Source organism: Manacus candei, unplaced genomic scaffold (assembly GCF_025592945.1).
Source record: "Manacus candei isolate 608988 ecotype Guabito, Panama unplaced genomic scaffold, ASM2559294v1 h1tg000106l, whole genome shotgun sequence".
Taxonomy (NCBI): Eukaryota; Metazoa; Chordata; class Aves; order Passeriformes; family Pipridae; genus Manacus; species Manacus candei.
This window is the reverse complement of record NW_026138154.1, coordinates 269,756-294,909: the sequence shown is the minus strand read 5'-3', so window position 1 is coordinate 294,909 and position 25,154 is coordinate 269,756. Positions and strand designations below refer to the sequence as shown.

At 64.5% G+C, this 25,154-nt stretch overlaps 3 protein-coding genes across 3 annotated transcripts; 1 reads left to right on the top strand and 2 right to left on the bottom strand.

Moving 5' to 3' along the window:
* Window positions 1-1,155: 1,155 nt before the first annotated feature.
* Window positions 1,156-5,284, bottom strand: MEF2B (myocyte enhancer factor 2B). The gene is made up of 8 exons (XM_051769345.1): window positions 5,213-5,284; window positions 4,883-5,086; window positions 4,664-4,792; window positions 3,957-4,119; window positions 2,496-2,641; window positions 2,189-2,300; window positions 1,981-2,071; window positions 1,156-1,543 (listed from the first exon to the last, which is right to left on the bottom strand). The coding sequence occupies exons 1-8, from the start codon at window positions 5,264-5,266 to the stop codon at window positions 1,231-1,233; spliced, it is 1,212 nt and encodes a 403-aa protein (XP_051625305.1). The 5' UTR covers window positions 5,267-5,284; the 3' UTR covers window positions 1,156-1,230.
* Window positions 5,285-14,491: 9,207 nt separating this feature from the next.
* Window positions 14,492-19,877, top strand: TMEM221 (transmembrane protein 221). Its single transcript, XM_051769261.1, has 3 exons — window positions 14,492-15,231; window positions 18,069-18,154; window positions 18,778-19,877. Exons 1-3 carry the CDS (start codon window positions 14,492-14,494, stop codon window positions 19,188-19,190), a joined length of 1,239 nt encoding a protein of 412 aa, XP_051625221.1. The 3' UTR covers window positions 19,191-19,877.
* Window positions 19,878-20,323: 446 nt separating this feature from the next.
* BORCS8 (BLOC-1 related complex subunit 8) lies at window positions 20,324-24,742 on the bottom strand. Its single transcript, XM_051769353.1, has 5 exons — window positions 24,654-24,742; window positions 23,969-24,081; window positions 21,814-21,878; window positions 21,418-21,525; window positions 20,324-20,674 (listed from the first exon to the last, which is right to left on the bottom strand). The coding sequence occupies exons 1-5, from the start codon at window positions 24,688-24,690 to the stop codon at window positions 20,632-20,634; spliced, it is 366 nt and encodes a 121-aa protein (XP_051625313.1). The 5' UTR covers window positions 24,691-24,742; the 3' UTR covers window positions 20,324-20,631.
* Window positions 24,743-25,154: the final 412 nt, after the last annotated feature.

The following is a 25,154-nucleotide window of genomic DNA, read 5'->3' as shown; positions in this document are numbered from 1 at the left end:
CAGCTCGGTGCTGTCGGTGTGCAGGGACCCCCACCCTCTGCCCCCACCTGATCCCGACCTGGGGGTGCCCGGACAGCGCCGGGGGAACCCCCCACCCCCGGTAAACCCCCCTCCGGGGCGGGGGGCACCGCAGGACCCCGGTCCTCCCCTCCTCACTCACCCCCCAGCAGCGTGGCCGTGACCGCGGCTGTGCCCAGCAGGCCCCGGGGGATGATCCCCCACCCCAAAAAGCGGCAGAACCCCCATCCCCAGCCCAGCCCCGAGCTATAAGAGGCACAGCTCAGCCGGGCCGGTCCCACCCCTCCGCTTAACCCCCCCCTTGCCCCGCCGGTGCCGATCTTAAGGGCACAGAAGGGGTTTTTCCTCCTCCCACCCGCTCCCAGCGCCGGGCCGTGGCACTGAGACCCTCCGAGCAGCTTTTTGGGGTCACCGAGGGGTGGGGGCGGCACGGCTGGGCCGCGGGGACCTGGCCAGCCTGGGGGTGACCCCGCTGTCACCCACCTCGCTGGCTGGTGACCCTGGAGGGGTGGCTCTGAGCCTGGGGGACACAGGGGGGGGGGACAGCAACGCTGAGACAAAGCGCCACGTCTCCCCCCGGGGACATTAAGGACCTACCACCCCAGGGCACGCTGCCTGTCCCCAAGAAGGTCACAGCAGACACCCCGACACCCCCAGCTCTTTATTGGCGAGAAGATAATAATAATAAATAGAAAAGAGCCCCCGTGGGTGGTGGGTGGGGGAGCAGCACCCACCACCCCGGCCGCCCCCTCCCTTCTTTCCCCCCTCGCCCCCCCCTTCCCTGTGGGACCCCGGCAGCCCCCCCTGGGCGCAGGATTGGGCCGGGGGGGGTTGCGGGGTCGGAGCTGCTGCCGGTGCTCTCAGTCCTGCTGCCACCGCGTGGCACTTCTCGGCCACTCCCGCTCGCTGGGGACGCTCCGGTGCGGGGACGGGCGGGGATGGGCACCGGGGGCAGCGCTCCTTGCCCCTGGGGGTCCCGGCCTCGCGGGGGTCCCGGGGGCAGCGCGGCGGGGAGGGGGGTGGGTGGCATGTGGGGGGGGCAGCGAGGTTGGGGGGCCGGGACCCCCCCAGAAGCCCCCGTGGCACCGCTCGCGCTCTGCAAAGGGCACGGGGGGGGCTCTCCCCGAGGGCCTGAGGGTGGGGGCGAAGGGGGGGCCGCTCCCCCCAAGCACGGCTTCCCCCGGCCCACCCCCCCGCGCCCCCTCGGCCTCGCTATCTCTGCCAAACGTCCATGGGCTGCGCCCGCCGCGGGGGCACCGCGACCCTCTGCTCCTCCGCCGGCGGCCGGGGGGCACCGAGGGGGTAGGGGTACCCCTTGGCGTAGTCGTCCCGGGGCTGGAGGTCTCCGGGGCCTCGGGAGGCTTCGCTGAGGGACGCCAGGCTGGCCAGGGAGGTCTGGGGGGTGCCCGAGGGGCAGCCCAGCCCCGGGGAGACCCGCTCCGACTTGATGCTGATGGCTGGGTGCTGCGGGGAGGAGCCGGGGGCCGGGGGAGGGTCTTCGGCAGAGACGATTCGGCTGCTGACCCTGGGGCGAGAGGGGAGGGGGGTGAGGCCGGGTCTCCCTGGATGCCCTGCCGGGGTGCGCAGGGTGGAGAAAGGCTGAGCTCACCCCTGCTTTTCATCGCTAGAGGGGCTGAGACCCCCCAAACTCGTGTCGTGCCCCGGCCCTGGCCCAGCTGGGCACTGGGCGGGTGCCCATCCAGCTGCTGGGAGCCTGGTGTGTGACCGGGGGGGGCACATGGGGACCGGCTCCATGGGGAAATCCGGTTGGAAACAGGCTCTGCCAACAGTGGCGAGCCGGGGAGGAGTCTGGGGGGTGACCCTACACCCCCCAGTTTTGGGGTGGAGCCGGACAGGCACCAGCGTGGAGGGTGGGGGGCTGTGCCTTGGGTGCTGGGAGGTGGCACCCACGAGCAGACACTCCCCTGTCCCCACCCCTGCAGCCCCCCCGTCCGTCCTTACCCCAGCGCTGCCATGTCCCGGGGGTGCTGCCACGCCGGGGGGCCGGGCTGCAGGAACCCGGGGGGCGGCGGGACCTCGCCAGCCCCGAAATCTGCTGGGCAGGAGGGCAGGAGTGAGCGGGATCCGGGGGAGGGGGGTCCACAGGTCGGGAGGGGGGACGGGGAGGAGGATGTCGGTGCCGTCCCAAGGCTGAGGGACCAGGACTCACCCGCCTGGGCTGGGCTGAGGAAGGGGAAGCCGGCGAGGCCGTGGCTCGGGATGCTGGAACTGCCCGGGGCGAGGACGGGGCTCAGGGTCTGCAGGGCCGGGTAGAGCGGCCGCTGTGGGAGCAGGGGGTGAGCCCGTCAGGTTTTGTGCCCTCAGAGCCCTCGGGAGGGCGGGAGGGCCGTGATACAGCGTCTCCCCCTACCCCACTCCCCCCAGCAAAGCCCCGGTGCTGGGCTGGGAAGGGGAGCTGGGAGGAGCTGGGTTTGGGGAGGGGACACCGCCGTGGCCCCGGGCACAGCCGGACTCACCGCGGTGCTGCCGCCGCCCCGGGCACTCGCCAGGCTGCCCTGGGCTTCCCCGCGCCGGCCCTCGGCCCCCAGGTACAGCGGGGGGGGGGTCTTGGTGGCCAGGGCTCGGTTCAGGCCGCCCGCAGGGAACAGGGGGTAGCCGAGACCTGCAGGGACAGAGGGACAGGGGGATGCAGGGGGTGGCTCCAGGGGATGCGGGGATGGGTCGGGATGCCCACGGGTGTGACGGTGGCCGCCCCGCTGCCCTCGTGGCCACATCCTCATGGCCACATCCTCCGGGGCTACCGGCGCAGCTGGGCTGTGGCCACGGGCTGTGACAAGAGGTGACACACGGAGGCGATGGCTGCACCCAACCCCGGTGCCAGCAGGCTGCCAACCCCCCCTCGGGACCCTGCCCCGGGGAGCTCCCACACCTCAACCCCCCATGGAACAGCCAGGACCTCCCGAGGGGGGACGTCCAGCACCCCGAGGAGACAGATGGGGATGCTGCACCCCCAAACCCCCCACCCACCCACCCGGGGCGGGGGGGGTTTCCACTGGCCAAGGCCCAGCATCTCTTTTTTTTTTTCCATCAGCTTTTCCATCAGCCACCTGGGCCCGGAGGCCACCAGGTCCCTGTCACTGCCGGGCAGGATGAGCCCCTCGTGCTGTGCTCGGGCTGTGGGTGCAGGGAGAGGGGCCAGCTGGGTGCTGGGTGCTGGGTGCTGGGTGCTGGGTGCTGGGGGGGGGCAGGAAGCAGCTGGAGGGGGGCCCAGGGCCGGTGTTTCCACAGCTGGAGCTGCAGCAGCTCTCCCTGCCCACGCAGCCGCCCCGGCCCCGCGCCCCGTAAATCCCCGGGAGAGGCTGCGAGGGCAACTTTGCATGTGGGGGCCTGGCTGGGAAAACCCCCGTGGGGTCAGTGGGGTTGGGGTGCTCGTGGCGGGGATGGGGTGCCCGTGGTGGGGTTGGGGTGCTCATGGAGGGGATGGGGTGCCCATGGCAGGGTTGGGATATCCAAGGCAAGGATGGGGTGCCCATGGAAAGGATGGGGTACCCATGGTGGGGTTGGGGTGCCCATGGTGGGTTTGGGATATCCAAGGCAAGGATGGGGTGCCCATGGAAAGGATGGGGTACCCATGGTGGGTTTGGGATATCCATGGCAGGGATGGGGTGCCTGTGGTGTGGATGGGGTGCCCATGGTAAGGATGTAATGCCCAAGGTGGGAACAGGGTGCTCATGGCAGGGATGGGGTGCCTGTTGTGGGGATGAGGTGCCTGTGTCGAGGTCAGGGTGCCCATGGTAGGAATGGGGTGCCCATGGCAGGTCCAGGGTCCCCGTGGCAGGGGCGGGATACCCCTGGTGTGGACAGGGTGTCCCTGGTGGGGACAGGGTGCCCATGGCAGGGATGTGGCACCGACTGCAGGGTCCTCCTCCCCTACACCCCGCTCCCTCAGCATCCCCAGCTGAAGGGTCCCATCCTACCTGGGGGCAGCGGCCCCGGGGACCGTCCCGGGGGCTTCGGGGCTGCCGGTTTGAAGGCGGGGGAGCGGCCCTGGCTCTGGGGGGAGCTACTGGCACTGCCCAGGGACGTGTCCGTGGCCGGGGGGGAGCTGCCATAGGCGGCCTCGGGCAGCGGCACCGGGCTCTGCGGGGACAGACAGAGGTCAAGGACAGGCAGGGGACAGGGACTCTTTGGGGACCCTCAGGGATGTGCAGAGAGAGGCAGAGGTCGAGGGAGGGGACCCTCAGAGCCCTGCAAGGCAAAAGAGAGGTCAAGGGAGGGGATGGGGACTCCCGGGGACCCTCAGGGCTGTGCAGGGCAAAGCAGAGGTCGAAGGAGGGGATGAGGACCTTGGGGACCCCTGGGACTCTCAGGCCAAAGGAGAGGTCAAGGGCAGGGATGGGAGGGGGGCTCTTGGGGACACTCAGGGCTCTGCAGGGCTGAGATCAAGGACAGGGAGGGGATGGGGACTCCTGGGGACACTCAGGGTTCTGCAGGGCTGAGATCCCAGACAGGGGAGGGGATGGGGACTCTTGGGGACACTCAGGGCTCTGCAGGGTCAAGATCAAGGACAAGAAGGGGATGGGGACTCTCGAGGTCCCCCAGAGCTCTGCAGGGCTGAGACCACACACATGGGAGAGGGGACGGGGTCTCTGGGGGTCCCTCAGACCCCCCACCACCGACTCACGTAGAACCTGTTCCGTGCCACCGACAGGTCCACGCCCTCGCTCAGCCTCCTGCCCTTGTCCCCCGGCTCCGGGCCCTCGTCCAGCTCCAGCTCGTGGCTCTCCAGCCCCAGCCCCTTGCGCTTCAGCGTCTGAGGGAGGGGGGGGGACACAGCAGGGCCATCAGGGGGGTCCCGCAGCCGCCCCGGCCCCCTCCCCGGGCCGCCCCTCCCGGCCGGTACCTCGAGGATGTCGGAGTTGGTGCGGCTCTCGTGGGGCTCGCTGTACTCCGTGTACTTGAGCAGCACCTTGTCCATGTCGGTGCTGGCGTACTGGAAGAGCCGGTTGGTGCTGTTGAAGATGATGAGGGCGATCTCGCAGTCGCACAGCACGCTCAGCTCGTAGGCCTTCTTCATCAGCCCGAATTTCCGCTTGGTGAACGTCACCTTGGGGGGGGGACACACAGCGCTGGAGACCCCCACACCCTCCTCCTGGGGACCCTCTGAAGGTCCAGCAGCCCCGAGGGTGGTGGGAGCACCCAGAGGTTTTGCCCCCCCCTGGGAGGGTCCTACCTGCCGGTTCCGCTGGTCCAAAATTCGGCTGATCTGTATTTTTTTACGGCCCATTTTCGCCTCCCGCGCCAGGTTTCGGGGCTGGAAGAGAGCGAGAAGCCCCTGAGCCCCCCCGCGGCCCCAGGGCCGCCCCGAGCGAGCATCCCCGCCCCAGCACCGCCAAAAATAAGCTTTTTTTGCTGAAAAAAAAAAAAAAAGAAAAAAAAAAAAAGAGAAAAAAAAATAAAAAGGTTTTTCGGAGGAAGTTTTGGGGTTTTTTGGTGGTTTTTTTTTTTGTTTTTTTTTTGGTCTTGTCTTCCGCAAAGATGGCAGCAAACTGGAAAGTGGGGGGAAAAAAATATAAATTGGGGAATTCTGGTGGGGCAGAGGGGGAAAAATCCCCTCGGCCCTGCCCGGCCGCCCCGGCTCCATCACCCTGAGCACCTCTGGGTGTCGGCTGGAAACCCACGGTGCTGGGGTGCCAAATCCTTCACCGGGAGCTCAGGATGAGACTTCCCATCCCTCTGCTCCCCCCTCAAGGCTGGGGGGGCTGCTCTGATGCTGCTGCTGACGGCGGGTCCGTGGGACGGGGAGGGCGGATTTAAGGGCGGGTGACGGGGAGGGTCCCTCCAGCAAAGGGGCTGGTTTTGGGCTCCAGTTGGGGTGGGTTTTTTTTTAAATTTCTATTTTTTTTTTTTTTCTCTCTAGCTCAGACTTGACAGGCTAAATTTGACCTCCACCATTCGCAGGCCAGGAAGTGGCTGCACGAGGAGACGGCAAAGCGAAACCACCCACCTCCCATGGCCACCACCCACCTCCCATGGCCACCACCCACCTCCCATGGCCACCACCCACCTCCCATGGCCACCACCCACCTCCCATGGCCACGTGAGCCCGCCCTGGGAAGGGCGAGGGGTCTGGAGACCCCACAGCCCCCCTGCCTGGGGGGTGCCCGCACCCCTCAGAGCCTGGCATGGGGCTGTGACCCCCCCGTGCCCCCTCCTCTGCTGCCACACGGCCCCGACTCTCGCTCCTCTGCCGTCCCCCAGCCCCAGTCACCCCAAAACCCCTCTGGGATCCCCCCCAGTGCCTCTGGGGCAGAGCCAGGGGGGGTATCAAGGTAATCCTAATGGGTGCCCCAGTCTGGGGGCAGATCCAACCTGGCACTGTCCCCGCTGTCCCCAGGCCAGGGCCAAGCTGGGAAGCCAACAGGGCCAGGAACCCAGTGCTGGGGGCAACCAGCACCCCGGGAACCCCAAATAGCCCATCCATCCCCAGGGCTGCACCCGGGGGGGCAGTTGGGGACCAGCCAAACCCTTCGCTGCCCCGGTGCCCCCCGGGCCGGTCCCGCTTCCCCCCCGGTCTCGAGCACGTTGCCATTTTACCATCTGCTAAATTTAGCTGATCAGAACTAATTTTAATTTCTGGAAGGAAATGGCGCTGCCGTTCCCACGGCCCCGCTGCCACCCTGTGTCCCGGGGCCCACGCAGGGCACGGGGGGCGCGGGGGGTGCCCGGACCACCCCGGCCCCGCCGCAGAGAGCCGGCGGTTCCCGGCGGGAATGGGGGAGGTTTTCCCAACCAGCTCCCGCCCTCCCGGCCCCGACACCTGTGGCACCACACCGAGGGCGCTCCCAGTAAATCCCGGGGCCACCCCGAGGGGTCAGCTCTGGCTGCCCACCCCCAGCCCGCGGGGTTTGGTTTGGGGTGTAAAAAGAGGGGCTGTTCCCCGGGGGGCTCGGGGTGCCAGCGGGGTCTGGCCTGTTTGGGGCAGGGGGTGCTCCCCCAGCTGGGATTCCCCCCTATATCCCCGCTCTGCCTCACCCCAGAGGGGTTTTTAGGGCTCCGGGGTGCTGGGGATGGAAGGTGTGTCACCCACCTGCTGCCAAGGGTTTGCGTGGGGACAGTCCCCTCCTGGCTCTTTGGGTGCTGTGGTGCCCCAGTGTCCCATGGGGTGAGGCTGTGGGGGCACCAGGGGGGTCCCAGAACCCCAGAGTGTCACCACGGCCACCCCAGAGTGACACCACGGACACACCAGAGTGTCACCATGGCCACGCCAGTGTCACCACGGCCCCCCCAGAGTACCACCACGGCCACGCCAGTGTCACCACGGCCCCCCCAGCGTGCCACCACGGCCACCTCAAAGTGTCACCACAGACCCCCAGAGTGTCACCACGACCACGCCAGTGCCACCACGGCCACGTCAGTGTCACCACGGCCCCCCCAGAGTGTCACCACAGCCACCCCGACAGGTACCAAGGGCTGGGAGGGGAGGGGGGGCTTTGACGCTGCGTTTTAAGGGTGATAAAGGGATGGGCAGCAATTCCTGACGGGCACAGGCTCTGCCTGGCATCGCCACCTCCAGCCCCTGGTACAGAGAGGTGGCACCCCCTGGGCCTGGAGGGGCTCTGTGTGTGCTCTGTGTGTCTGTCTGTGTCCCCCACGGCAAGAGCTGCCTCGTGTCTGGGGGGTGTTTCCGTCCTTCCTCCTTCCACACAGTCATTGTGGAACTGAGAAGCCCGTCCCATGGGACAGGGACAGCCCCCGGGGAGGGGGTGACATCCAGGGAGGGCTCGTGGCCTCGAGCAGGAGGGAGAGGGGAGCCAGCCCTGGAGAGACCCCTCAGCTCCCCATCGGGGTGTCCCCACCAGGCCCCACGTCCCGCGGAGGCTCCTCGTGTGATGAGCAAACCACCCTCCAGCACCGTCATCCCGACAGAACCCACAGCTCTGGAGCTCTCGAAACCTTCCAGACAGGAGTCACTCTGCACTCCCCGTGCCAGGCAGAGGCCCTGGTGCTGCCTGGCACCCCGTCAGGCTCCGCTCCCTCCCACGCCAGCTTATCTTTAGCCCGGGCTCTGCTCACTCGCACGCACCGGGCGCGGTCCCGCAGCCCCTCAGCCCACCCTGCCCGTGCCAGCACCCACAGAGGGGTGTCCCCCCTGACCCCTGTGCTGCCACCACCTTTGTAATTAACACCCCGGGTCCTCTACACCTTTTGGGGTCGTTTGCATCACGCCTGGGTGTGTAAACTCCCCATCCCAGCCCCTAATTAGTGCTCTGAGACCGAGCGAACCCCCGGAGAGCGGAGTGTTTTTCCCTGTGTGGTGTGGGATGCTCGGCACGATAACGGGAGTTCCCAGCATTGCCTTTGACACCTTTGTGTCCCTGAGTGATCCCAGGAGTGTTAAATCCATCAGATTTATCCTAAAATCAAAGCAGGTGGGTTATTAGGGGAGCGCTCGGGGGGCAAAGCCTCTCCAGGGCCTGAGCACTCCCCTAATAACCCCAGGTCAGGATCTCTGAGCTCCCTGGTGGTTCCTCCTCCCACGGGACACAGAAATTGGGGGGAAACGTTGTTTTGGCCAAATTATGGGGATTCAGTTGCAAACCTGAAAGCTGGGGGTGACTGGGCAGGAACAGGAAGGGGAGGGGGGAGACAGAGTGGTTATCAATTGCTGCCGGCATTTGGCAGCTCCCAGAAAGCTTCTTCTTGGAGAAAAACGAAGATTGAAGCGGGAAGAAAGATTTTCCATCCCATCTTTCACAGGGAGAAGCAGCTGGGATTGGCAGGGAGGGGAAAATCCCAGAGGAGGGCAGGGCTGATGCTGCCTCGCTGGGACCGGGAGGGCAGCGGGGTCGGAGGAGCACAGGACACGGATGGACACACAGTGCTGGGACCGGGGGGGGGGGGGGCACATCCACCCCTGGCTGGTGCTGCCCTGCTCCCAGCCCCGGATCCCACAGGTCCCCAGGGAATGGCAGGGCCGGTGTGAGCAGCATCCCGGCCCCGGAGCAGGGAACGGCCCGAGCAGAGCAGGGTTTGTGCCGGGGCTGTCAGGCCCTCCTGCTTTTTATAGGTTGTTTAGACAAGCGACCAGTACAAACCAGAGCGGGGCTGGCAGCGCTGGGAGGGGGGGTGGGAAGGCAGGAGGAAGGCTGGGAAGCAGGGGAAAGGAGAGGCTGGTTGGTGGGAAAGGGGTCCTGCGGGGGCTCAGGGACCACCAACACCTCCACCGACCCCCTTCCCCAGCGCCCACAAAACCCCCGGGGGGGGGGGGTGGTGGAGTTCTAATTAATTGATTAGAATTGATTTACCCACCCCTGTCCCAGCACGCAGCCAGGGCCGGGCGACCCTCTGGAGCCAAATCCAGGTGTTGGCTGGGCTTGGAGGGACCCTCCAGCCTCGGCTCCGTCCTGCCGGGGGGTGACACAGAGCGAAAGTGCCCCCCGTGCCCGGCGCTGCCCCGGGCCGGTGCCGCCGGCGGAACGTGATGGGCGGAGGCTTTTCGGTTCCAAAATGACTGTGTGGAAGCAGGAAGGATCGAAACACCCCCACCACCACCACCACCACCAAAAACGAGGCAGCTCTTCCCCGTGGGGAGAGAGAGAGACGGACGCACAGACCCCCCCCTCCGGGCCTGCACCGCCTTTTCTGCTCCGTGTTCACCAAGGGAAGGAACACGCGGTTCCCAAGGGATTGGGGAATGATGGAGGGAATTAATGTGGGGGATATTTGCTGCTGGAGGCTCTGCTGGGTGCAGCAAAGTCGCTCCTGGCCGGCCTGAGCCCACCCCTGTGGCATTAGGGCTGCATGGTTCCCAAACCTGGTTTGCTCCTCACAATCCTGCAGCAGTTCTGGTGAAGGGTCTTAAATGCACCAGTTCCCTCCCCCCAGATCCTTCCAGGCATTCCCACTGCAGCGTGGCATGCCAAGCTTTCCAGCTCCCTCACTGCCAGGATGCTTCTCCTGGGAGTCAGCAGGATCCCTGTCCCCTTGCAACACCCAGTTTTCCAAAGTTTCCCAAAACTACTTTCCTTTTCATCAGTGCTCCGGGCTTGGAGATGAGCGGGAACGTTTGGCATCCTAAACCAAACCTAGGCCCGCATGTCCCTCCCGGATCTCCCTTCCTTCCTGAGATCCACAGGTCTCCCCACACGTGCCATGTCCAGCTGGCAGCCAGGGCCATGGAAAAGGGCCAAGATCCGGCTCACCAGTTCGCCCACACTCCCTTCCCAGCCGGCACCCGATGCCCCGAGGGACGTGGGGGCACCGTGGGGGCACAGCCCGTGGTCCTGGCCCTGCCTTCCTGCTCATCCACGTTAGTTCCTTCCCTGTGAAACCCCAGAGGCAGCAGCTCTGGGAAACTTTCTCTCATTAAAGGAGCAAAGCCCCAGGGATGGGGCCGGGGATGTGCTCTGCCGGGCAGGAGGATCCAGCAGAGGATCCACCTCGCCCTTCCCGGGTGATGGAGGGAGACCGGGACACTCTGGAGATGCCACGTGCTGGCAGGAGCCGTGTCCCATCCCCACCTGGGAGCGGGAAGGAGCCAGCGAGTGCTGGGAACAGCCAGAGCAGTGACAGCTCGGTTGTCACCGGGCCCTGGCGCCGCACCGGGGTGTCACCGCTGTCACTGTCACACTCCCTGCACGTCGAGCCGCCAGCCCCGCGGGGCCGTGCCTCAGTTTCCCCTCTCCACGGTGGGCTCAGCCCCAGCGCCCAAAGGGCCCGGTGGGCCCGGGGAGGCGGCGGCGGGGCCGGGGCAGGGCGGCTGCCATCCAGGCTGCACTTTTGGGTTAAACCCGGGCGTTCCTCCCTGCACAGACACGAGTAAAAATAACCGCCCCGAGCGCGGCGCAAACCACAGGCTTTTTATAGCCCGCCATCCCTAGACGGCGGGGCGGGGGCCGGGGCTCCGCCGTGCCCAGACCAGCCCGCCGGGCGCCGGTCCGGCCGCACCGGCCCCTCCTCGGGCCGGCCCCGCTGCCCCTGCCCGTGCGCCCCGACGGCGCGGCCGGGGGGATGCGGTGCAGCGCCCCGCAGGAACGGCGGGACCCAGCCGGGAACGGGGGGGGGACGCGGCTGCCCTTCTGTCCCCCGACTCCTCGGGACCGGCCACACCGGAGCCCTGGGGCGTGCGGGACCCCCCCCCCCCCGGGGGCGTGCGGGACCCTCCTCCCTCCCCGCCCGGGGACACCACGCACCGGGACAGCGGCTCGTCCTCCTCGGCAGCTCCGGACGCGCGTTCCCGGCGCTGCGGTGGAGCCGGGGCGGCCCCTCCAGTGCTGATCCCGATCCCGATCCCGGTCCCGATCCCGGTCCCGGTCCCGTGTCCCGGCAGCGCGCGCTGCCCGCCCGAGCCGCGCCGGCGATATTTGCATAACCCCGCCCACCACCACCGGCTCATTTGCATAGCGGCGCCGGGCCCGCTCGCCATTGGCGGAAGCCCGGGGGTTGGTTTGCATAACCACGCCCCCTGTCTGGAAAAGGGGCGGGGCGACGGGGAAGGGGCGGGGCCAGTGAGAGTGGGGGGGTTTGGGGGGTCTGGGTTTGGGGTGACACTGGGGGGTTTGGGGTCTGGGATTGGGGTGACACTGGGGGGGATTTGGGGTCTGGGATTGGGGTGACACTGGGGGGGATTTGGGGTCTGGGTTTGGGGTGACACTGGGGAGGATTTGGGGTCTGGGATTGGGGTGACACTGGGGGGGTTTTGGGGTCTGGGATGGGGGGGTTTGCAGGGAAGAACGCGGGTGAGTTTGTAGGAATGTAGGGGGCCGGGACGGAGTGGTTTGGGGGGTCCCAGGGGATGCTGTGCCCTCGAAGGGGGGTCCAGGCTCGGGCAGGGATTGAGGGGTTTGCAGCTCCGAAAGGACACGCTCAACTCACCCCCTTATTTTATTTATTAATGATATCAACGCCGTGACTGCCCTGGGGAGGGAGGAAGGGGGGGCTGCCCCCTCCTCCTGCCCCCCGCCACCAGCGAGGCCACCCCGCAGCCGAACCGCAGCGACGCGACCCGGGGACACCGACCGACACCGACCACGCCAAAACCCAGCCCGGCGCCCGCTCCCTGCGGACCCCGACCCCCCGTGTGCCCCCCCCCGGCACGCGGGACATCCAGCACCGGGATCTCACGGCGCCGTCCCCGAGCCCGGCCCGGGGAAGGCGGCAGGAAGCCGCTGGGCAGGCACCGGAGCTCGCTGAGCGCTCCGGGGGATGTGGGTGGTTGTGGATCCCGCGGCTCGGAGCCCGCGAGGTGACTCTGCAGAGCCAGGGGAGGGAGATGCTGCTGCGTCACGCGGGGACAGACACACGGACAGCCCCGTGTGACGGACACACGGACAGCCCGGGGCTGATGGAAGGAGACAGTGGAGTCTGGGAGTCTGCGGGGCGCGGAGGGGCCGGGCTGGGAAGGCGCTTTCCCCCGGACGGAGCAGAACCTGAGCTCAGGGGACGCTGCCGTGCCCTGGCCCCGAGTCTGGGCCCAAACCCGGCCTCAAAATCGGACCCGGAGAAGGCACCGCCCAATCCACGCCCCCACTCGTGTCCTGTCCTTGCCTGGCCTCTGCTTTGGCGGGGACAAAGCCACGGTGCGGCCACAGGGGTGACCGGGACCACCCCCCTCTGCTCTGCCCCCTCCCCGAGCCCGCGATCTGCCGGGTGGGTGCTGAGTGCCACGGGGTGGGTGCTGTGCCGGGGGTCCTGCTGCCTCCAGCCCCCCCTGGGGAGGTGAAGAGCCGTCCCAGGAGCCGCTTGGCACGGGATTCCCGCCGGGAACACCCGTGTTTACAGCAGCCAGGGGGAACTGATGCAATTCCCGAGCTCCCGTTGCGGGAGCGGAGCGCCCGGGCAGCAGCAGGTGGGAAGGGGGTTCTCAGGGAATCCCTGATATCAGGGACATGCCCTTCCACCCTGGCCATACTGGGGACCCAGTGCCAGCCCCCAGCCCCGGGGGGGGGGTTTGGGAAGGGAGGCTGGAGGGATGGGGGCTCTCCGGATGCGCTGGGGGAAAGGACGTGGCATCTTTTCTCAGAGTTGCTTTTAAAGCTCGTGATTTACAGAGCGCAATTAGCAGGCTGGTAATTGGCCCAATCTTAATTGATCCTGAAGGGGGGGGAGAGCAGAAGTGCCAGAGCACCGGCAAAGCCACGGCCTGGCAGCCACGGGGTCCGAGGTGACACATCCAGCTGCCCATCCTGCCCCGGGACAGGGGGTGGGGGCACACACCGTGACCCTTTGCCTGCCTGGGGTGTGGGACATCCCTGCCCCGTCCTTCTCCCTTCGGCTCGGGCTTCCCAGGGGTTTGGGCAAGGCAAGAGCCGCTTCCAGCCGTGGCAACTGAGCCCCTCTTTGGGTGAAGGGGCTGCACAGAACCCCCCTTGAAAGACTTGAAAGCTTTGAGCTCCCTCTTGAGGCTCTTCCTGCCCCAAAATCCTGGGGTTTCGGGGAGCCCAAGCTGCTGGATGCCCTGGGATGAGACCTGCAGTGCTCTGCACCCCAGTGCAGGACACGGCTGAGCCCTGTCCCTCTCCCGGCCAGGGGGAAGGGACAGGGATGCTGCCACCGGTTTGGGGACTTCGGGGACACAGTCCCAGGGACTGACATCCCCCTCCGGGCAAAAATACGAGCGGGGCTGGAAAGGAGCCGGGAGCCAAACCCGAGCTGCTGCCAAGGGCAACACAGCAGCTTTCAAAATAGCCCCTGTCGGCCCCGGGAGCGGGGCGGGGTGCCAGGGGAACCACCCACGCGGGACGGGAAGGCCGGGCCGGCACTGCCCCCGCGCCAGACGGAAAGGTCACCCCGTCCAGATCCCACAGCCAGGCCCAGGCACGGGCCCAGGCACTGCTGCCACCGGGATGGAGGGGGCTGTGTCACACCCGGTGCCCTGGCCTGGCCCTGGCAGGGGGCCCGGGATGTACCCGGGAAGGCCAGACCCCGATGTCCCCCGGTGTCCCCTTGTCCCCCACGCAGGGGGAATTCCCGTGCCAGGGGGGGTGGGGTTGAGGAGGGAAACTCTGCCTCGGCTTCTCCTCTGCTCCCGAGGCTCGGGGTCTTTCCCGAGGTAACAGGTGACCCGTGGAGTGAATTTTCCCCGAATTAATCCTGCTTTAATGCTCCCCCCATTCCCAGGGGGCCCCACTGGCAGGGCAGGTCCCAGAGGGGAAGGCGATTCTGCTTCCCAGGATATTTATAAGACATGGGAAACTCGTGGGGGCCCCAAGGGCAGGGGGCTGACGGCAGCACAGAGCCCCGGGGGTCCTTTCCCAGCCTTCCGGGACTGAGAACGTTTTGGGTGCTCCCCCCGGACCTGGAGACGATTCTCCCCCTGCAGGTGGAGGCCAAAGGTGCCTCTCCTGGGGGGACGCGGGATGAGGGGACCGCGGTGGCCCCTTCCCACCACCCTCCCCCTTGTCCTCTCCTCTCTGGGGCCGGGGTTGTGTCGCCGGGGGTCAGTCCCGGGGTTTTCCCAGGAGCGGGTCGGTCGGGGCTGGGAACGTGGAGAGCGAGGGGGAGCTGCAGGATGCTCTGCTCGGTGTCCGTCTGTCCCTCCCGCCGAGCCCAAAGGGGCTCCTCGGACCCTCCTCCATCGCCCTCCCGAGCCCCCCCCTGCCCCGAGGAGGCTCCGGGGGCCCCGCCGGGGGCGGGCGGCGGGCGGAGCCGGCCCGGGGGGCGGAGGGGGGGGGGTCGGTCTGCGAGGGGAGGGCCCGGGGGCAGGACCGGCCCGGGGGCAGGACCGACCCGCCCCGGCGGCCACGGGCGGGGCAGGAAGGCGGCCGGGGGCGCTCCCGGCTCGGTGCCTCTTCCCGGAGCCCGTTATCAGTTCCCTTTCCTGCTCCCGCTGCCCGATATCAGTTCCCTTTCCCGGTGCCCGCGATCCGGTGGCGGGAGCCCCGAGGAGTTGGGGAGCGCACGCACCGTCGGGTGGGACCCCCCGAGCCCCCCCGGAGCCCCCCCGGTGCCCGGAGCCCCCCCGGTGCCCGGCCCCACCATGGCCGGCGCGTACCGGGAGCGGGCCCTGACGGTGCTGCTGCTCTTCGGTGCCCTGTCCGCCGTCATGGCCCTGCTCTCCTCCAACCTCCTGCTGCGGCTCCCGCAGGAGGATCACTGGGAGCTGCCGGGCTGGGCGAAGCGCTCCATGGAGGTGGCGGAGGCCACGCTGGCCGCGCTCTGCCTGATGCTCAACCTGAGCTGCCTCCTGCTCTGCCTCCTGCACGGCCACCTCGGCACCGAGCTGGGCCGGGGGCAGCCCGGGCACGACCGGTGAGGGCAGCGGGGGCACCCGCGGGGGGTGGGAGGATGGGGGGGGTCGGGGTGTGCCGGGGGTTGGAAGGATGGGAGGGTTTGGGGGCAGAGGGGATTGAAGAAATGGGAGGGTTTGGGGAGTGGGAGGGTTTGGGGGCACAGGAGGGTTTGGGGACACAGGGTCTTGAGGGGATGGGAGGGTTTGGGGGCACAGGGGGTTGAAGAAATGGGAGGGTTTGGGGGCACAGGGGGTTGAGGGGATGGGAGGGTTCAGGAGGCACAGGAGGGTTTGGGGGCACAGGGGGTTGAGGGGATGGGAGGATTTGGGGGCACAGGGAATGGAAGGATGGGTGGGGTTGTGGGCACTGGGGGATGGAAGAAATGGGAGGGTTTGGGGGCATCAAGTGTTGGAAGGATGGGAGGGTTTGAGGGGCACTGGGGGTTGAGGGGATGGGAGGGTTCAAGGGGGCACGAGCCCTTTAATTGTCCTTTAATTTGGGGTGTAGCTGTGCTTAGCAGCTGTGTGGCCTGGGAGCAGATTCACTCCTGGAGCAGTGATACAGGTGGTTTGATCTCCTGGCAACGCTCCTGTGCAAACCCAGGGCCTGTGTTGGGGTTTTATTTCCGGCCAGGAACGCCAGGGCTGTAAATGTACCCTTTAATCTGGGGTGTGGCATCTGCCTGGCCCTGGAGCAGGTTTTTTTCCGGCCTGCCCGGGTGATGTAACTCCCCTGGTAACACCCCGGGCTTTGCAGGAGCACGTGGGGTCACACATCCCGTGCCAGGATGCCCGGGAGGGAGCACCCAAAATTTGCCCCTGGGCTCTCTGGGGTGACAGCACAGCACCAAAATTATCCCAGGCCCGGGATCATTAACCACAGACAGGTTTTGACTTAACAATTCCCAGCACATTTACACTTGCAGAGGTGTTTCCAAATCGATTCCTCTCTCCTGCCTTTGGGCTGGCCCAGCCCAGCCCCACTCCCGGGTTAAAATCGATATACAACTCGTGAATAATCAGATTTAAAAGCATCTTGGTGGAAATTGGACTTGGTGGAGGTCCCTCGGCGTGGCTCGTGCCCACGGGGCAGTTTTGGGACCACTCTGACTCAAAGTCCATACTCATTTAAAAGAAATGATGACGTCTCAACAGCTACTTTTGTCCCTAATTAGAGAATGCCATCAGTGCCTCCAGCTCTGCGTGGAGCACCGGGCTGGAGGAGCTCCAGCAGCGTCTCCTCAGCATCTCCCATGCTTCATTAATGAAGAAGAGCAAAAGATTCCTCCAAAACAACAACGATTCTCAGAGCAAACTTGGATTTCTGAGGGAGCTGCAGTGAATTCTCCTGCAGCCTGGGCCGGGTTTGGGCTGTAAATGCTCCGTTTGGGAGCTGTGAGGCTCAGCTTCGGAAATCCCGAGTGCCAGAGGGGAGCAGCACCGATCAGGCAGCCAGATGGAAGGTGGAGAGAGGGAGCATTCCAGCCGTGGAATATATATACTTATATATATATATTTATCCCGTGCTCCAAGGCAGGGATATGTCCAAGGATTTACAGAGCAAAGCAGGAAAGCTCTCCCCAAACAATTCGACTTCAGGGAGTTATTTCTGTGCTCTGTCCCAGAGCCCCCCTGTGAAACAAGAAGCTCCTTCTGGCTCTGCTGAGGTGACCCGAGGCTTGGGGAGCCCCTTTTCCCGGGATCTCAAGGACATCCCTCAGCCCGGCCGTGCCTCAGTTTCCCCCTCTGCAGCCCGAGGGCTCCCCTGGTGTTTGGGATGAGAAGGGCAGGATTTTGGGACACGGGCAGGCAGCTTTGCAGGCAGGACCCCCATCCCCTCGGGGGTCATCAGGGGACCCGTTCACGGCCCGGGGCCCTTTCCCACGTTGGGGCTGTCACACTGAATTACTCAGAGCTCCCTTGCTCCGGGCCAGCTCCAAACAAAGTCCTTCCCCTCCCCGCTAATCCCTCCCGCCGCAGGTAATTAATTAATTAATAAAACAAAGCGGCCGCTCTTCCCCAGCGGCCCCGGGAGCGGCTCCAGGGGCTGGAATCGGCCCCGGGCTGCAGGACACGGCCCAGGGGCTGCAGCGAGGAGGGGAGGGGGCCACGCTGGGGGGAGAGGGACGGGGCAGAGCATCCTGGGCTGCTGAATTCCCCCCGTGGCTTCTGAGTTCATTCCCTGGCTGCTGAATCCACCCCTTGGCTTCTGAATTCATTCCTTGGTTGCTGAATTCCCCCCTTGGCTGCTGAATTAATTCCTTGGTTCTGAATTCACCCCTTGGCTTCTGAATTCCCCTCGTGGCTGCTGAATCCACCCCTTGGATTCTGAATTAATTCCTTGGCTGCTGAGTTCACCCTTTGGCTTCTGAATTCACCCCTTGAAGTCTTAAATCCCCCTTGGATTCTGAATTCCCCCAAGGGTGAGGAGACAACCTGGCCTTGCTTAATTCAAGGTGCCAGCACTTGGAGGGGGAGATGGGCTGGACCCACCCCTGTTTGTTCTCCAGGGTTTGCTGAAAAGGGGCAAAAAGCCTCCCCCAAGCATTTGTCTCTCCTGAACTCGTCCCCATCGGGCCCTGGAAGCCCAGGAGGAGCCAGGCAGGAAAAGTTTATAATTCCAAGTGATCTCCAAATCTCCTATTCCAGGGCAACAGGAAGAACAGGAGCCCTGAGAGCTGCACGAGCTCAGCACATCCCGGGGCTGCGACCCGGCCCCGAACCTCTTCCTCTACTCAAAGCCAGGGTTTCCTTTGCTCAGCAGGGGTTGAGCACCAGCATTTCTCCTGTGCCAGGAGCCCTGGTGCTTCTCTGGTGCTTCTCAGGTGTTTCAGTGTCCCTGTGCCCTGTTTTGTAGGGCTGACAGGTTCCTCCAGGACACCAGGAAGGTCCGTCACGGCGCCGTCGGCCTCTTCTGCTGCGGGATCTGCTGTTACCTCACAGGCAAGGGCTCCTCCCAGCCCCTGCACCCCGGGCTGGGCTCTGCTTGGGTTTGCAAAGGGCTTTGCCAGCTCATTCCTGGAGTGGGAACTTCCCCGGGTGCCCAGAGCTCACCACAGGCCTGAGCTTTGCAGGGGCTGGAGCGTGTCCGGGGAAGGGAAGGGAGAAGGGGAGGGGGCTGGAGAGTCAGGGGGATGAGGGGGAGCTGAGGGAGCTGGGGGGGCTCAGCCTGGAGAAAAGGAGGATTGGGGGGGACCTTCTCACTTTCTCCAACTCCCTGACAGGAGGGGGGAGCTGGGGGGGCGTCGGGCTCTGCTCCCAGGGAACAAGGGACAGGATGAAAGAGCCCCAAGCTGTGCCAGGGGAGGGTCAGGCTGGACACCAGGAGGAATTTCTCCATGGAAAGGGTGCTCAGGCACTGGAAGGGAGGTTTGGAGTCCCCACCCCTGGAGGTGTCCGAGGAAGGACTGGGCGTGGCCCTCAGTGCTCCGGGCTGGGGGACAAGGAGGGGATGGGGCACAGGGGGGATCCACGAACTCTTTTCCAACCTCAGTGCTTCTGCAAAAGCACCCCTTCCTTCCCCCCCCCGGCTCCTCACGGGGCTCCGTGCCCTCCTTTCCTTCCAGCTCTCGCCCTCCACGTGCTGAGGGTGTCGGCGCTGAGGGTCGGGATTCCCACCGCCTGCGTCCTGTTCTCCGGGATCATCGCGCTGCTCCTCACCGTGACCCGCACCCTGCTCCGGGCGCTCCGCCTGCCCCGGCACCGCCTCCCCGGAGCCTCCCCCGGCCCCTCCGAGAACGGGGGAGACTCCCCCGACGACGGGGCCGAGCCGCGGGCCCGCCCCGACATCCAGCGGAAATTTTCCTTCCCGGTTTTCCTGGAGGGCAGGGAGGGCTCGGGGCAGCCCCGCGCGCACAGGGCGCTGTCGGCGGAGTCCGGGATGCTGCGGGCGCAGGGCAAAGCCTGGAATGTCATCCCGCCGGAGATGGGGGACGCCATGGCGAGAAAAACCCCGGGCAAGGACCTGACGCTGGTGTGAGGGCAAGGGGGGACCCTCTCCAGGCCTCGTCCCGGGGGCAGCTGAAGGCGCCAGGGCTGGGATTTGCACCCCCAGCTCGGAGCCCACGCGGGGTCGGGGCTCGAGAAGCTGCTCCTTCCTCCCCTCCCCTCCTCCTGCCTTGTGCCTTTTTGCTGAATAAATCACCACTTCTGCTCAGAGCCAAAAGCCTCTGATCCCCTGCCCGGAGCCCCCCCCCAGCCAGGACCCTCCCCCTGGTTTTCCAGCTGCGGGAAAGGACGTGGAATGTGCAGGGGAGAAGCAGCAAGTGGAGCTGGTCCACCAGGAGACCGACCCTCCCTCCTTCTCCAGCACATCCCAGGCGGTTTGTCTGGCTGGTTGTACCTCCCTGCCCTTCCCCTGCCTCCTTCCCTCCCTCCTCCATCCTCACCCTCACCCCTACACCAGCTGAGCAGGGCTGGCTCTCCCTGGTGTTGGAATCCGAGGGAGGTGATGGAGGAGCAAGTGAGAAGGAACCAGAGGAGTCCCCAGGATGCCTTAAATGTGTGTTTATGTGGATTTTAGGCATCACTCAGCCTGCACAGGGTGGGCTTGCCTGGCACAGAGGGGGTCTGGGGTGCCACTGCTCTGTTCCCTGTATCCTTGGCAGACTCCTCAGCAGGAGAATCCCGCTGGATCCAGGAGAGATGAACTCCAAAAATCCTTTTTCCAGTGGCCCCCAGAGCTGTGAGCACGGCTCTGCTTCCCACTGCTCGACAGGGGATGAAGAAATCCCCCCCTTTTTTTGTTGTTTTGTTGGTTTTTAAAGAACAGGACAGTCCCTTTTCCCACTTGAGAGCCTCCAGCTCTGCACTGTTCTGCTCTGTGCCCTTTGGAACACGTGGAGCCAGGACCCCCCAGCCCGAGGGGGGGAAGGTTTGGAACAGAACTTTCTTCTTGGGTTTTTTTTTTTTGTGTTTTGTTTTGCTTTTCCTCTTCTTTTTATTATTGTTCTCGTTAAAACCGAACCCAGCAACCCCCTGGCACACAGACAGGAAAAGCTCTCCTTGCAGAATTCCTGCTGGACAGAGCTGGAGCGTGCCCACATTCCAGCCCTTCCACAACCACCTCCAAAACACTGAAAGCAAGGCCTGGTTTGGGGTTTTCTTTTGTTGTTTGTTTGTTTGTTTGTTGGGGGGTTTTTTTTGGCTTTTTTTCTTCTGAGACATTTCTGTGACCAAGAGGCAGAGGAAGAACTGGAAAGGACAAACCCAACCAGCCCCTCTCCCTGGGGCAGGTGCTGTGGAAAGGGACACGAGAGCACCTCCCAAAGGCAGGATTTTCCCACTCAGGGAAGGCCCAGAACCTTCTGGACTCTCTACCTGGGCAGCCCCACAGGTTGGGCAGGTTGTTCCTCGCTCCTTCCCGAGGCTGGAGAGCAGAGCTGGGCTGGGAAAGGCAGCACAGGATGGTCTGGAGGAAATCAGGAGCTGGCTGGAGGATTCTTGGCTTGGGGGGCAACAGTGCTGCAAAAAGAAGGGAGGGAGAGTCACGTCCAGCTGCCCTGAAACGTGAAAAATCAGGGCTCCTCTCCAGTAAAACCCTCCTGGTGTTTGCAGGGGAGCAGCTGGGACAAGGACACCTTTGCCACACCAGCCCCTGGGGGGTGTCAGAGCCACCTCTGCACCCACAGCCCCCCAAAAACCAAATAAAAAGGCTCTGGGAGGCCCAGGGTGTGACCCTGCCGGGCAGGAGCTGGGAAGAGGTGGATCCTGAACCAGGAATCTCGTGGCCTCTCTGCAGGGGCAGAGGGGGCTCTGTTTGCTGGGGTGGTTTGTCAGGGATTTGGGAATTTTCTCCCTCCTACTGCAGTGCCAACCCTGTTCTCAGGAGAGACAAACACACCAGAGTCAGACAATCTGTCACAGGATATTTCAGTAGCTGGAGCTCAACTGCAAACACAGAAATGCATCATCCTCCTGCTGCCACTTATTTCTGAGGGATTCTGCCCCCAAAAAAAGACAGAAAACCACCCCAAACCAGCCTCTCCCCACCCCTTGCAGCACCACCTCCCTCCAAACACCCTCGGGGCAGCAAAGACTCCCCACATCCCACACCCAAACCTCCCTCTCCCGAGGGGGGAAATCAACTCTCTCCCAGGGTTATTTGCAATCCCACCGCCGAGGTAACTGCTCTGGAGCCTTCTCCCTAAAATCTTTAGGTCCCCAAGGGCTGCTGCAGGCTCTGGAGTGCCCTTTTCCATGGCTACCTCTTGCCCTGGGCGGCGTGGAGCTGCTCCTTGGTGGCGATGGCGTGCCTGAGGAGGCTGTCGATGCTCTTGAAGTACACGGTGCTGTCAGTCATGTTCTTGATGGCACTGGGAGAGGGGGGGGAAAAAAGGGGGATGGAGGCACAGGGAACTGGCATTCCCGAGGGTTTCAAGTCCCACAGTCCCCCCCTCCCTGAGGGAGAGGATTGTTGAGAGGGGATCTCAGTTTTAGCTCCGGATTCGCGGAGAGGTGGGAAGAGCTCAGAGCCCCGGAATTCCTGACAGTTCCCGACATTTCCCAGCCCACCCCCCCCCTCCTGCTCATCCTGGCTCCCTGGGGGTGGCTCCTGCTTTTGGTTTCCCCCCTCCCAGGGCTGCAGGGGCGAGCACAGGTACCTGCAGGCGTATTCCACGGTGTAAATGGCTCCCTGGCTCTGCTCCTCCCAGCTCTGCATGTCCGACTGGAAAAGGGGGATGGCAGGGTCAGGAAGGCACTGCCCAGGGTCAGGAAGGCACTGCCCACAGCCCTGCCAGCCCCTCCCAAAAAGGGCTGCTTCCCACTGGGAAGGGGGCTCTCTGAAATCAGGGTTTATGGAGGGTGTTTCTGGAAGGGCCGCCGCAGGAATTCGGATATTCCGGCCGAAATTCCCTGGGTTTGGAGGTGTTTTGGCCAGCTGGGAGTCACCCTGGGGCAGGGGGTGAGCTGAGCACTGAGCCCAACTCCCAGTGTTTGGAGCAGCACCCACCCACAGGGTGTTTGGGATCCCAACTCCTGTGGAATTCAGCCCTTAGTCCTTCCCAAAAAAAAAAAATAAAGAGGGAAAAGCTTTCCCAGCGCTCCAAGTTCAGGTTTCATCAGGTTTCTCAAGATTTGCCACTCCAATGTTTTTCCCAGCCATGAATGTCCCATGAATGCTCCCAAGCTCCAGAGGCTGATCCCAAGCAGGAATCTGCACCATCTCCTTCCTTTCCCAGCTGGAATGAGCCCTGTAAGCCTCCCACAAACTCGGCTCTGCGCCCGGCCAGGCCCGGCCCGGGATGGAATTGCACCCCCACAGCTCCCAAACAAGGGGAAAACCAAAGAAATCTGGGAATGAGGGCTGAACTGGGGGGTGCAGCTCCAGGGATAACGATTCCCAAAGTCCTGGAGGAGTTCCTGGGTGCTCCAGAGGGTGTTCTCAGGGGAGCTCCTTCCCCAGGCCCTCCTGCTGGAATAGCACCAGAGGGAATCCAGAGGGAATCCAGAGGCCTCTCCTGAGTGCAGGAGGTCGGGAAGGAGCTTGGACTTCATCCAAATCCCTTCCTTGCTGCTCAAAGCCTGGAATGTGGAGCCCAGAGCCCGGGATACAAAAGGAACAAGCCCCTGCATGCCAGGGGCTCTCTGCAGGAGGGGGTCCTTCTGTGCCAATCCACTGGGAACAGGCCTGGGAGCTGCTCCAGGGCCAGGGATTGTCCTGCAGCTCCTCCCCCTGCTCCTGGGCAGGGATGGAAACAATTCCCTCCATTTCCCTCTGCCCAGGGCACATTCCCTGAAAACTGGGACCATTCTCACAGAAAGGAAGCAAGTGCCAGCTGAGGGATGAGATCCCAAGCCAATCCCCTTGGAATGTGCCTCATCCCCACCTCCAGAGCCCTCCCTCAGCGGCACTTCATAAACCATTGGATACTCCAGTGTCCCAATCCGGGGAAATTTGGGAAGCAGGGCATTTAAAGCCCAGGTGAAGAAGGGGCCCTGACAGTGCATCAGCACGGACAGGAGGCAGGGAGCCATTCCAGAGGCATCATTCCTAATGAACCCTGGCTGGCAGAGCAGGGCTGGCACTGAAGTGCTCCGGAGGAAAGATGGGATGGGCAGTTCATTATCCCGTGGTTCTCCCTCCCCTCCTCTCCCCCTGCTCCTCAATTTATGTGGGAAGGAAAAACCTCTCCCTGCAGGGCTTGTTTTGCTTCCCCTCCAGCTGCAGGGTCGTGGTTGGGAATCCCAAGTTTTTGGCCTCAGGTGTGTGGATAAGATGGCAACGTTCCCTTTTCCTGTTCCAGGGGGATTCCCTCCCTCCTTCCTGTTCTCCCATGAAAACAGGGAGGGATTTAGATGATTCAGGGATGGAGCAGCTCTGCTGTGAGGAAAAGCTGGGAGAGCTGGGATTGTCCAGCCTGGAGGAGAGAAGCTTTGGGGTGACCTGATTGTGGCCTTCCAGGACCTGGAGGAGCTGACAAGGAACATGGAGAGGGACTTTGGAAAAGGGATGGAATGACAGGATAATGGGGAATGGCTTCCCACTGCCAGAGGGAGGGTTGGATGGGATATTGGGAAGGAATTCCTCCCTGGCAGGGTGGGGAGGGGCTGGGATGGAATTCCCAGAGAAGCTGTGGCTGCCCCAGCCCTGGAAGTGCCCAAGGCCAGGCTGGAGCAGAGAACCTCCAGGGAAACCTCAGAGCCCCTTCCAGGGCCTAAAAGGGGCTCCAGGAGAACCCTGGAGTGCCAGGAAAGGGGGAATGGCTTCCCAAGGACAGAGGGCAGGGTTGGGTGGGATTCTGGGGAGGAACTGACCTTGTGCTGGGCGAGCTCGGGGAGGGACCTGCGGACGTGCTCCTGCAGCCGGAACAGGGCCACCGAGGGCTCGTTGGCCAGCACGTACAGGCTCTCCGTGAACTTGTCTGTGACTGCAGGGAAACGTGGGATCAGGGAAAATCAGGAGCTCCAGGGCCTTGGGAAGGGTCCCCTGGCCTCGGTCCTGACACAGCGAGTGAGAGATCAGAGCAAAGCCCCACTTTTTTAACGTTAACTCCGTGGGTTTAACGTTGATGTGGCGGAGAGGGGATCCCAGAGATCCATAAACATCTCCAAGGGGTGTCCAGAGGGCGGTGCTGGACTTTTTCCAGTGGTCCCCAGCAACAGGAAGAGGGATAACGGCCAGAAACCAAACCACAACAAGTCCCACCTCGACATGAGGAAGAACTTCTTTCCATGGAAGTGGCAGAGCCTCGAACAGCTGCCCAGGGAGGGTGTGGAGCCTCCTCTCTGGAGACATCCCAACCCCTTCTGGAGACATCCCAACCCCACCTAGAGACATCCCAACCCCACCTGGGGATATCCCAACCCCTCCTGGAGGTATCCCAATCCCTCCTGGGGATATCCCAACCCCTCCTGGAGACATCCCAACCCCTCATGGGGATATCCCAACCCCTCCTGGAGACATCCAACCCCTCCTGGAGACATCCAAACCCGTTCCCACCTTTCTTCACCTTCAGCTGCATCTCGGGCTCCTCCATCGCCGCCCGCCGCCACTTCCGCTTCCGCCGGCGCGCCCCCGAAACCGCCCCCGCCGCGCCCCGGCGGCGAAAACAGCGTCGGGTGGAAACACGGCCGCGGAGACACCGTTCCGCTCAGCCCTTGAGGTGTGTGGGGGGTCCCCCCTTCCCCAAAACCGGGCGCCCCCCGGGCTCAGTGTCCCCAAACCAGCCCCTCCAGGGTCACATCGCGAGGCGGCCTCGGAGTTGCCCGGTTTGGCCGCCCCCGGGTCGGGCCGGGGCGCTCCCGCTGCCCCGAGCCAGCGCGGAGGGGAGATGGGGGTCTGGGGTGTGTGTGGGGTGTCACACCCCCCCCCCCCGCCATCCCCCTCCTCCCCGGGGCTGCGACACCCTGGGGACCCCCCTGGGCTCCCCCCGTGTCCCCTCAGAGCCCCCCGTGGCGCTGTGGGTTTTTGGATACTCCCATTCCCGTGGGCTGGGGGCTG